This window comes from Salvelinus fontinalis, chromosome 33 (assembly GCF_029448725.1).
Source record: "Salvelinus fontinalis isolate EN_2023a chromosome 33, ASM2944872v1, whole genome shotgun sequence".
NCBI lineage: Eukaryota > Metazoa > Chordata > Actinopteri > Salmoniformes > Salmonidae > Salvelinus > Salvelinus fontinalis.
In genome coordinates, this window is record NC_074697.1 from 41519658 (window position 1) to 41532623 (window position 12966).

General features: G+C 41.5%; 1 protein-coding gene across 2 annotated transcripts in view; it reads left to right on the forward strand.

Moving 5' to 3' along the window:
- LOC129832310 (immunoglobulin superfamily member 11-like) overlaps positions 1-12966 on the forward strand; it is a 121986-nt gene that overhangs the window by 94864 nt on the left and 14156 nt on the right. For both annotated transcript variants that reach the window (XM_055896278.1, XM_055896279.1), the window contains one exon: positions 5776-5939. In XM_055896278.1, the coding sequence (XP_055752253.1) occupies positions 5776-5939 (164 nt within the window). The remainder of the gene's footprint in view (positions 1-5775; positions 5940-12966) is intronic.

The following is a 12966-nucleotide window of genomic DNA, read 5'->3' on the forward strand; positions in this document are numbered from 1 at the left end:
CAAGGTCCTTTTTCTTCTCGCGCGACTGGTTTTCTTTCTTTGGACTGCTTTATCTACGTTATAGAATACACTTATTATAGGGCTGAGAAAGTATTCAAAATGTATGTTCGGCCTCCCGATTGGCGCAGTGGTCTAAAAGGCACTGCATCACAGTGCTAGCTGTGTCACTAGAGATCCTGGTTCGAGTCCAGGCTCTGTTGCAGCTGGCCGGTAGACCCACGGGAGACCCATGCGGCGGTGCACAATTGGCCCAGCGTCGTCCGGGTTAGGGGAGGGTTTGGCTGGCAGGGATGTTCTTGTCCAATCGTGCACTAGCGACTCCTGTGGCGGACCGAGTGCGCAATGCACCGCTGACATGGTCACCAGGTGTATGGTGTTTCCTCTGACACATTGGTGCGGCTGGCTTCCGGGTTAAGCGGGCATTGTGTCAAGAAGCAGTGCGGCTTGGCTGGGTTGTGTTTCAGAGGATGCACGACTCTCGAGCTTTGCCTCTCTCGAGTGTGTATGTGAGTTGCAGCGATGAGACAAGACTGTAATTACCAATTGGATACCATGCGCCAGGCTAGCTCACTAAGTGCAGCTAAAGTATTTGAAAGAAAACAAATTCTACTAGAATCCAGATTTGCTTGTTTGGGTTCAGAGGTTTGAGTTGTTCCATTGAAATGGCTTTGAAAAAATCTCCTGAGGTCAAGGATGGATCACAGTCACCTAAGGCCATACATAGCCTGTGTTATATTAATTTATATTCCTTTCTTGTTGTATTAACCTCTAACGAGCCTCTACCCCGGATCCGGGAGCACCCCCCCCCCCCCCCCCCCCCCCCCCCCCACACTGATTAGCATCGCTAGCATAGCGTCACAATTAAATAGTAGCATCTAAATATCATTAAATCACAAGTCCAAGACACCTAATGAAAGATACAGATCCTGTGAATAAAGCCACCATTTCAGATTTTTAAAATGTTTTACAGGGAAGACAAAATATGTAAATCTATTAGCTAACCACGTTAGCAAAAGACACCACTTTTCTAACTCCATCAGTTTCTTACTCCATCAGGTGCTATCACCAATTCGGCTAAACTAAGTTATTGATAGCCACTAACCAAGAAAAAAACTCATCAGATGACAGTCTGATAACATATTTATGGTATAGGATAGGTTTTGTTAGAAAAATGTGCATATTTCAGGTAGATTTCATAGTTTACAATTGCACCCACCGTCACAAATGGACTAGAATAAATAAATAGAGCAACGTGTATTACCTAATTACTAATCATCAAACATTTCGTAAAAATACACAGCATACACTAATCGAAAGACACAGATCCTGTGAATACAGACAATATTTCAGATTTTCTAAGTGTCTTACAGCGAAAACACAATAAATCGTTATATTAGCATACCACATGTTCAAACATTACCAGAGCATAGATTCTAGCCAAAGAGAGCGATAACGTCAACATTGCAAAAATATATTAATTTTTTCACTAACCTTCTCAGAATTCTTCCGATGACACTCCTGTAACATCATATTACACAATCCATATAGAGTTTGATCGAAAATGTGCATATTTAGCGGCACAAATCGTGCTTACACAATGGAAATACTGTCCAACTACTCAAGCAATCTGCCCGGCAGCATCATGATAATACAACTATTTTTATCGAAAACTATTCATAAACTTGACTAAAAAAATACAGGTTGGCCATGAAATGAAAGATGCATTAGTTATTAATGCAACTGCTAAGTTAGATTTTTAAAATTAACGTTACTAGACATACAGTGTGCGTTACAGACAGACTAGTGCCGCAATAACGGCGTCACTATTTACCGTTATTGAGTTTACATTTTTCCACATAAAAATGGAATAACATCATAAATAGCTCTTACTTTTCGACGAGCTTCCATCGGAATCTTGGCCAAGTGGTACTTTTGTCCAAAAGAATCGTTGCTTGGTTGTAAAACGTTGTATTCAACTTCTGATATAGCAGCTAACTATAGCTAACAATTGCTAACATTAGCTAACGTGTCCAAATCCTCATTACGCAATACTGAGGAAAATCCGAAAAATAGCAATATACTCGCATAATCTGATATAACTCGGTTTGAAATAGCTTCGTTATGATGTTTCTAACACCTATATCAAATTAAATTACAGACTGATATATCTAACGTTCATTACTGAGCGTTCGAAAATGGCATCCCGAGGTCTCTCTCTGCGTAAAGTTCAACGTCGAAAAGAAGGCGTACCTCACTCCTTGGTCTTTTATAACCTCTGAGAGCTACGTAGGAAGCCCATTCCACTTCTCATTGGTTACTGACATCCAGGGGAAGGCGGGTGCAGTTCGTGTCGTTCCATAGGATATACACACCCCTTTAAACTGAACTGAGATCAGAGCTTCGCTCTCAGACCTTCGCAAAACCTGTCATGGATTTCGCTGTAGAAAGAGTTCTGTTCCACTCAGAGACATAATTCAAACGGCTATAGAAACTAGATAGTGTTTTCTATCCAATAATAACAATAATATGCATATTGTATGATCAAGAATTGAGTAGGAAGCCGTTTCATCTGTAGAGACAATTATGCTAATTTGAAACAGCACCCCCTATAGTCGCAAGAAGTTAACTTCCTTCATTTCTCACTAATCTGAGATCAATGTAGAGATTGATTTAGAAACAAATCATTGGAGTTTCTCAGTATTAGAGATGAATAGACTGACCTTTAAAATGATTGACAGTGACTTTTTTAGATTATTTTATAAACTTTCTCAGATTTGACCTGAAAGACAATAATAGCCTGACAGCCACATTGTAAAGTAGAAGCAAAGCTTGAGAGCAATTGAGTGGCAGTAGCCACAACATCTTAATATAGTTTGTAATATCGCAGAGAAGTGTTTCAACCAGGCTTACCTTTAATGCTATAGTCTGTATTACATTGGGTTTAAACTCTCTGGGGTAGGGGGCAGTATTTTGACATCCGGATGAAAAGCGTGCCCAAAGTAAACTGCCTGTTATGCAGGCCCAGAAGCTAGGATATGCATATAATTGGTAGATTTAGATAGAAAACACTCTAAAGTTTCTAAAACTGTTAAAATGATGTCCGTGAGTATAACAGAACTGATATGGCAGGCGAAACTCAGAGGACAACCCCAAAAGAATTCAGTTTACCACTCTTTTCAATGGCTAGTACTATAATTATAAGCCCAAGTCCTCCTAAATTGCAGTTCCTAGGGCTTCCACTAGATGTCAACAGTGTTTAGAAAGAGTTTCAAGATGGTTTTTGGAAAAATTACTCAGAAATGTTGGTTTTTCTAGGTGGCTCCCATTTTGGCTGTAGTGTTTCCAAGCGCGTGGAGGAAAGCGCGTTCTTTCTTATTTATCTCCGGTAATGAACATACTATTCTCTGTCTTAAATTTGATCGTTTATTTGCGTAATAGGATACCTAAGGTTTGATTATAAACATTGTTTGACTTGTTTGGAAAAGTTTATTAGTAACGTTTGGGATTCATTTTGTATGCATTTTGATGGAGGGAAACTGAGTGGATTATTAACTGAAGCGCGCCAGCTAAACTGAGTTTTTAAGGATATAAAGAAGGACATTATTGAACAAAAGGACCATTTGTGATGTAACTGGGACCTTTTGTAGTGCCAACAGAAGAAGATCATCAAAGGTAAGTCATTTTTTATATCGCTATTTCTGACTTTTGTGTCACACCTGCCTGGTTGAAATAGGATTTTCATGTGTTTGTATGCAGGGTGCTGTCCTCAGATAATCGCATAGGTTTGCTTTCGCCGTAAAGCCTTTTTGAAATCTGATACGGCGGCTGGATTAACAAGAAGTTAAGCTTTATTTTGATGTATAACACATATATTTCCAAGAATGTTAAATATTTGAATTTAGTATTTTTGAATTCCGCACTCTGCAATTTCACTGGATGTTGGCCAGGTGGGACGCTACCATCCCACGTACCCGTAAGAAGTTAAAGGCCCAATGCAGGCATTTCTATCTAAATATCAAATCATTTCTGGGTAACAATTTAGTACCTTTCTCTAATAGTTTTCCCTTAAAATTGTCAATTTTTAAAAAAAAATAACAAAAATAATTTCTCAAGCAGAACTTTTGCTGGAACTGGTGTGAGTGGGGAGGGGAAAATTGAAAACTAGCTGTTACTGGCAGAGAGGTTTGGAAGTCTTTGTTACTGGTCTATATACTGCCTGGTGATGGCACCAGGCAAGCAAAAATCCTTGCAGTACATGAAAACCTGCTGATTATAACGTCCTGTGTAGAGGATCTTTTCAACAAGAAATGATCAGGAAATAACTCTGCTACAATTTTTTTCACACTTTTACAGTGTTAGTTTCAGCAGATGTACTATATGATACAAAACAAAGGAAAAACACTTTTTACTGCAATGAGCCTTTAAACTCTGTTGCTAGCCTGTGTGGTACACTGTCTCTCAAGAGGGGCTCACTGAGATTCTCGTGTTTCTCTCCTTCTGGAGCTTGGGCTCCGGGCTGAAGTGTGCTTGCCAGAGGAACAACGCGTAGGAAGTGATTTTAGTCAGACAAGGAAGGAGCAATGTGTCAGTGATAATAACGTGGCATCTGGCTACATGCATACCTATACAATTGGTTTATGTCAGCATCATCATCCTGCATTATGGTAGACAAGGACTCAGGACATGCCCAATTTCTCTAAGTTGATTATGGGCATTGTGTTCCTCACTATGTCCAGATAAGATTACTCCCACCGGGCCTTGAACGTAGACAGATACATTTTACGGTAGGATGTAACTCAATTGAGGCTTTAATATGTTTAGCGGCTCCAGAAATAGGTTGTTGTACATCCCCCCCCCCCCCCCCCCCCCGATCTATCTATTTCATGACAGCTAAACAGGATACCGATTGGTTCATTTGGGATGATAGCAAACCGATCCTACCGTTCGTATAGATAGAAGTTGGTGGCCTATAGAGGGTTGGCAAAAGTACACATTGTATAGTCATTAGTATTCCTGCTTTTCTTGTATATATTTAGTTTGTACATATTTTATGTGATATTTCAAAATAGACTTTTGTTTAGCTGTGGAGAACATTTTAAAAGAGTAGCTTTGATATTACATTGTGTTTGTTTTGCAGATGGAAATGTTGAGATAGGGTTGGGTATGACGTTGTGGCATTAGATTAAACGTGACCTTTCGGTTTGAAATATACTGCATATCCATTTAGAGGTACATTATGCTGGAACTTTTCTCTTCAATCAAAGGAGATTTGAGAAACAATTATTGGACTTATGGAGTGACTGAAGTACTTTCTGCCCATGATTCACCAATAACTCCAAGAGCAGTGATCTCTAGTCTAAATTAGTTAACCTTCATTTTAGGCTATATCAAAACAAAAGCATTTAAATGTTTTCGAGTATGACTTGCTGTTAAAAATTTCAGAGATAGGAAATGTCTCTATCCACAGTACATTTTTACAGAAATGTCTCTATCCACAGTACATTTTTACAGAAATGTCTCTATCCACAGTACATTTTTACAGAAATGTCTCTATCCACAGTACATTTTTACAGAAATGTCTCTATCCACAGTACATTTTTACAGAAATGTCTCTATCCACAGTACATTTTTACAGAAATGTCTCTATCCACAGTACATTTTTACAGAAATGTCTCTATCCACAGTACATTTTTACAGAAATGTCTCTATCCACAGTACATTTTTACAGAAATGTCTCTATCCACTCACTAAATCTCTCTATGTTTTTCTCTGTAGTGAGTGTGAGGGCGTTGGATGTCACAGTGACCCAGAGCAGCATCCAGGTAGCCCGCGGCCAGGCGGCCATCTTGCCCTGCTCCTTCTCCACCAGCGCTGCCCTCAACAACCTCAACATTATCTGGATGGTCATCCCGCTGTCCAATGCCAACCAGCCCGAACAGGTAAACCTCCTCTAAACATGTTTATGTGATCTGCGTAGTCTGTGTGCCTCAAAACCGTGTTATCCCTCTGAGCTAAAGCTTAGGCATCAGCTGTAGAAAGTTAAAACGTCTTCAGGACTCAGGCAAGGTTACCAGCCCATACACCACCATCACATCCTTCTCCACAGTTCCATACACCTACGCTCCCTCCCTAACCAACAAAATCTCTCAACACAACTTTATTGACACGCCAGACTGGTCACCTCAATGAGGATTTGTGAATATACTGTACTGTTTTCCCACGGGACCCATATGAGTCACACTCAGGACAACAATCACACTGCATGCATCTGTGCCAGGCCACCTGGGTATTGTAGTGTTTGGAGCGTGGCGTACGGTACATACAGCACACGCCTGACACACCAGACTAGTCCCTGTGAACATGAAGCATGTGCAGACTTTATCTATAGCCAAGCCAGAACCGGATATAAGCGGCTGCTCCTGTATGCCCAAAGAAGGTCGCGGTTGTGTTGTAAGGCCATGAAACAAAGCACGCAGGTTTCTCCTGGCCCTTTGATTCGGTCTGATTTCCTCTCATCTGCAGCTGCAGGCATCACAACCTCACCTGCCTCCAACACGTTTAACCTCATCCACATAACATAATAATCTTATGCACTAATTAACCTGGAGCAGCTGTTCTCGCCACACACACAGGCACACACGCACTCAGATAAACACACGGATGAGTGGGACCACGCACACACACAAAATCAGGCAGACAAGCACACACATGCGTGGACACACACAACACACACATGCACACACACAATGAGAAGTAATAACAGGGGTGTAACTTTGGTTTTAGAAGTGGGGGGGACATAATTATATGTATATATTTATCCAGTCAGATAAACACTCCAAACAGCCTACCCGACCACTCGGGGGTGTCCGCATGGTCCTAAAGCACACTGTTGCCTCGTTTTGTATATGATAAAACTGGGTGTGCCAAAAATGCAATTTCTGAATGTGTGGGGGGGACATGTCCCCCCGCCCCTGGTGAAGTTGCGCCCTTGAGTAATAAACACACACACACACACACACACACACACACACACACACACACACACACACACACACACACACACACACACACACCACACTCAGAAAAACATACATACTGTACATCGAGCTGCATGCAACTGAAAAATACTTATCCAAATGTGCACACATGTGCACACACATGCACCATGCTCACACAACACACCTACACACAAGGTTGCACTGCACAGGTATCTACATGCACACACACACACACACACACACACACACACACACACACACACACACACACACACACACACACACACACACACACACACACACACACACACACACACACACACACACACACACACACACACACACACACACACACACACAGAGGCTGTTTTGACACAGTCAAACGCACAGATGGAGAGTGAATTGCTAACGTCGAGCAATTGGCTGCCTTAACCTCCTTCACGCCTGTCTGAGCACCCTTTTGGTGTAAACGGCGAGGCTCGGGAAACATTGTGTCTGGATGATTCCAGCAGGAAGGAATTATTCCACCACATTCATTTGGTGACGTAGTCTCAGAGGAGTACAGATGTGCTGTGTGTGTGTGTGTGTGCGCCACCTCAGGCTTTCAGGCACCACTACAACAGGAAGAAGACACAGTCAGCTCTAGGCTAGCACGACAACATCTCATCAGAGCTACAGTACAGTACAGTACAGTATAGAAGGCACCTACACTCATCAACTTGGGTGAAGTAGTTTGAGTGCAGCACAAGCGTGTAAAATTGTCCACCTGTTACAATAGATTGGTTCAAAACATGAGTAAATACCAGTAGAATAACCAGTTGTAATTACACGGTAACAAGCTAATAAATACATACAATTATTTACATTTACATTTTTAGTCATTTAGCAGACGCTCTTATCCAGAGCGACTTACAGTAGAGTGCATACATTTTATTACATTTTTACATACTGAGACAAGGATATCCCTACCGGCCAAACCCTCCCTAACCCGGACGACGCTATGCCAATTGTGCGTCGCCCCACGGACCTCCCGGTTGCGGCCGGCTGCGACAGAGCCTGGGCACGAACCCAGAGACTCTGGTGGCGCAGCTAGCACTGCGATGCAGTGCCCTAGACCACTGCGCCACCCGGGAGGTTGTATGACCTAATGTACTTACCAATTATGACCTAATGTACTTACCACTTCACTTTGGTAAGTACTGTGTCATTGTCTGTAGTTGACATGCATATTAAAGGGTAGTTACAGAAGTTATTCCCTAAGAGTAATAGTGGAATAGTACCAGTAATATGAAGTATTGCCGTACACCATAACAACATTTCGTACGGGTGCAAGTTCAGTGAATGCTTCAAAATAGAGAAACTTTGCCATTGTTTTCAGTTCTATCACAAGCGTGCTAGTACTGCTTCTTCATGTTGTCTGGCGGGCTGTCCGAAAAGTTCACAGTGGTTTGAGTGTACACCGCTGCCAGTGTTGCGACAGCACAAGGCCACTCTGTAGGAAATGGCTGTCATGAATGATTATGGTTCGAGCCATACACCATGGATCATTTCTGAAATGATCTCATGAATGTAAGTTTATAACGCACGCATAATTTTTTAATAGAAAATGGGCAATAATGAAAAGTGTACAGTCATTTAAAGTCCAACGTTATGTCACATGTGAAGTTTGATCACAGTATTCCATTTTATATGATATAAAAATGATATGATTAAATTAATTTATATGATTAATTAATTAATTTATAAGTCTTTCCAAAAGAACCACAGGAGTGTTATCACTGGGAATGTCAGGCCTCGTGGGACCCCTACTTTGAGCAAATTACGAGTCTTTTGTGTGTCAATATTCTAATGTTGGGACCGGTATCCATTGTATGGACTGAAAGGAAGCCTTTACCATGCACACTAACTCTTCCTTTCCTCACGTATCAGACATAGGCCTATGCATACTTGTTTGTTTATTAGTGCAGACTCTCTCTGACTGCTTCGTGTATTTGGTATCTTTTAGACCATCCCTGAGGTCATGAATAAGATGTAAATAAGTTGTTGATAGAGTTTAGTTCACCCAGCTTTAGATTAAACGTGAGAACATCAGCCGTGCTCCTCAAAGACTCAACACTTAGAAAACATCAACCTTTTCGGCTGACTAACGATCATATCCCTCTGCTCACTTCGCAAAGAGAGCTCTTCTAATTCTTCTGTTTGTTTACTCTAATCTTCCATGTTTAGCCTCAGATTAAAGGGGCAGTCTGCAGTAGCTACATATACTTTGGGACGGATACAGTGCCTTCGGAAAGAATTCAGACCCTTTGCCTTTTTCCACATTTTGTTAGGTTACAGCCTTACTCTGATTTTTTCCTCGTCAACCTACAGTGGATCGTACTTTAAAAGTTGCAGCGTACTGCAGCACAGCTTGCATGGTGCCGCAGAATTCTGTGGCACGTTATTTAAGTGTCAGCCATTTTTACCATTAATGCTAGTTAATGCTAGTTTGACCACCAGAGGACATCTTTGAGAAGGCATTTGATAGCCTTCAATAGTGGCTGTACTAGGGAATTTATAAACTTTTTTGTAAGAACATAGTATATTGGACTGATTTTAAGAAATGTTGTACACACAAACCCCATAATGTAAAAAGCAAAGACTAGTTTTTCGATTTTTTTGCTAATTTATTAATAATAGAAAACTGAAATATCAAATGTACATAAGTATTCAGACCCTTTACTCAGTACTTTGTTGAAGTACCTTTGTCAGCGATTACAGCCTCGAGTCTTCTTGGGTATGACTCTACTAGCTTGGCACACCTGCATTTGGGGAGTTTATTCCATTCTTCTTTGCAGATCCTCTCAAGCTCTGTCAGGTTGGATGGGGAGCGTGGCTGAACAGAATTTTTAGGTCTCTCCAGAGATGTTCGATTGGGTTCAAGTCCAGGCTCTGGCTGGGCCACTCAAGGACATTCAGAGACTTGTCCCGAAGTCACTCCTGCGTTGTCTTGGCTGTGTACTTAGGATCATTGTCCTGTTGGAAGGTGAACCTTCGCCCCAGTCTGAGGTCCTGAGCGCTCTGGAGCAGATTTTCATCAATGATCTCTCTGTACTTTGCTCAGTTCATCTTTGCCTCAATCCTGACTAGTCTCCCAGTCCCTGCCGCTGAAAAATATCCCCACAACATGATGCTGCCACCACCATTCTTCACTGTAGGGATGGTGCCAGGTTTCCTCCAGAAGTGATGCTTGACATTCAGGCCAAAGAGTTCAATCTTGGTTTCCTCAGACGAGAGAATCTTATTTCTCATGTTCTGAGAGTCTTTAGGTGCGCCTTTTGGCAAACTCCAAGCGGGCTGTCATGTGCTTTTACTGATGAGTGGTTTCTGTCTGGCCACTCTACCATACAGGCCTAATTGGTGGAGTGCTGCAGAGATGGTTGTCCTTCTGGAAGGGTCTCCCATCCCCACAGAGGAACTCTAGAGCTCTGTCAGAGAGACATTCGGGTTCTTGGTCACCTCCCTGACTGCTCAGTTTGGCCGAGCGGCCAGCTGTAGGAAGTGACTTGGTGGTTCCAAACTTATTCCATTTAAGAATGATGAAGGCCGGTGTGTTCTTGCGGACCTTCAATGCTCCAGAAATGTTTTGATACCCTTCCCCAGATCTGTGCCTTGGCACAATCCTATCTCTATGGACAATTCCTTCGACCTCATGGTTTGGTTTTTGCTCTGACATGTACTGTCAACTGTGAGACCTTATATAGACCGGTGTGTGCCTCTCCAAATCATGTCCAATCAATTGAATCTACCACAGATGGACTCCAATCAAGTTGTAGAAACATCTCAAGGAAGATCAATGGAAACAGGATGCACCAGAGCTCAATTTTGAGTCTCATACTGTAGCAAATGGTCTGAATACTTATGTAAATATGGTATTTCTGTTTTTAATACATTTGCAAAATTTCTAAAACCCGTTTTTGCTTTGCATTATGGGGTATTGTGTGTAGATTGCTGAGGATATTGTTTTATTTAATCCATTTCAGAATAAGGCTGTAACGTAACAAAATGTGGAAAATGTCTTTCCGAAGTCACGGTATATACTGATTGATTCTTGAAGAAAATCACTTAAATGCCTCATGAGCTTAGTTCAACTGTTGTACTTCATCGGGACTCAAAATACAGTAGAAGCTTGCTTTACTCCAATGTTTGTAAACAAAGTAAATGTAAACAAACACTATATAGCCTCAAAATATGGTTTAAACTATACATTTGATATCATGGATGGTCAATACTTGTATCCATAGCTCTGTCTATGAATTTGAGAGTGGTTACATTTCTTTAGCCCATCCCTCAGCTTTTTAGCGAAACAGTGGTAGGGAGGGCGCTTTGTTATTGTTTCAACTGCTGATTCTCGCTTTAAGCCCGATTGCGTGCAGACAATGAGACCTGGTGTGTAGAGCCTTGGAAATTAATCTGTCCATTCTCCTTTACTCCCTAATAAACCACTGCTGTATCCTGATGCTGGGTTTTATAGGAAGTATAGGAGATGATCCAGACCGGGGTCGTAGACCAGGGTCCTATTCACTAGGCACGACATGGAAGAAAATGGGCCGAAACTATCTGAACTTGCCCAATAAGAAAAGCTTGTTTTCGACATTTTGCAACGTTTTGCTAAAAGTTGTGCGTTAATGAATACAACCCATGTCATAGCTGATGAGAATGTTGGGAGGAGGGGTTGTTCATTAGTTTACAGGCAAGGAGAGGGGATGGGATAGCAAGAGGAATATGGCAGTGGACATGGTCTTTGGGGCCATGCCAGTTCTTACTAGGGATCACTGCCATTTGCACACTGGAGCGTACAGCGCTCAGGAAACTGTGGCGCTGCAATTTACATGCAGTTAAGAAGCAGGTTGGAGGGAGGGATGTAGGAAGGGACGGAGGGAGGAAGGGAGAGGGGAGAACATCACACAGCGTTACTGAGATGGTTCTGTGAATCCCTGGGTCCTTTGAACAGAACAGTTCAATGGGTGTTCTTTCAAACACAGCTGAATAGCCTCCCTGATTCCCCAGCATGCTTCTGTGTGCCTGGCTGAAGGGTTCAGTGTTTTTTTTATTTGGAAGGTGCTCACAAATGGCTGCTTCTATCAGAGTTCAAAGCAACAACATGCTTTTGAACACCTCCGACTCTCAAACCTGCAGCTTGGAAGAGCTCAAATCAACAGGAGGTTTCATTTCGATAGTACTTATATTTTTCTGGATGTTTTTCCACTTTGGCATCACTTTACTGAGGAGAAAATGCATTGCAGATGAATTGACCACGTCAATGGGGCTAGGCTTCTTCATATTATTACCATAGTTACCACAGTTTGGTGTTTTAATTCCTTGTTGTGTGTAATGAAAACAGTATGTTGACTATTGAGCTGTGCCCCTCTTTGCTCACAATTTTAAAGCTTGGAAGCTGCTCTTGAATTCATGCTTGTTGTAATGTAACATACTTGTATAGTTCATGATATTTTTTTATTATCATATTCTGTGTATTATCATTCAAGAGCATCTATGTTATATGTGGATGGACCACCTTCCATCCTTTCAGTTGTCAAGTGATGCTTCAGTATGTACTGCAACACTAGGTCGCCCTCTTGTGAATGTTTGTTGCACCTGCACTCTTTAGTATCCAGAATCCTCATCCACTCACTTGCCTGGCTGTTGATTCTCTGCTGTTTGGTTTTATTTAACTGTGGGATGAAGTATTGCATTTTAATTAACTTAATTAAACATGACTTGTTGAATTATCTCTAGTGTGTAGCAGAGAAAGGTTTTTGATTAACTTTCTACGATTACATTTAACCTCAGTGATTGTTTTTCCATTCACATTTAAGATATCGTCATACCCTTTATTTCCTCAAAATTAATCAATTCATTATGTTTGTACCTCAATATAAAGCTCTGCATCAATTGACATCTAGGTAATGCACTTTCCCCTGCTGAC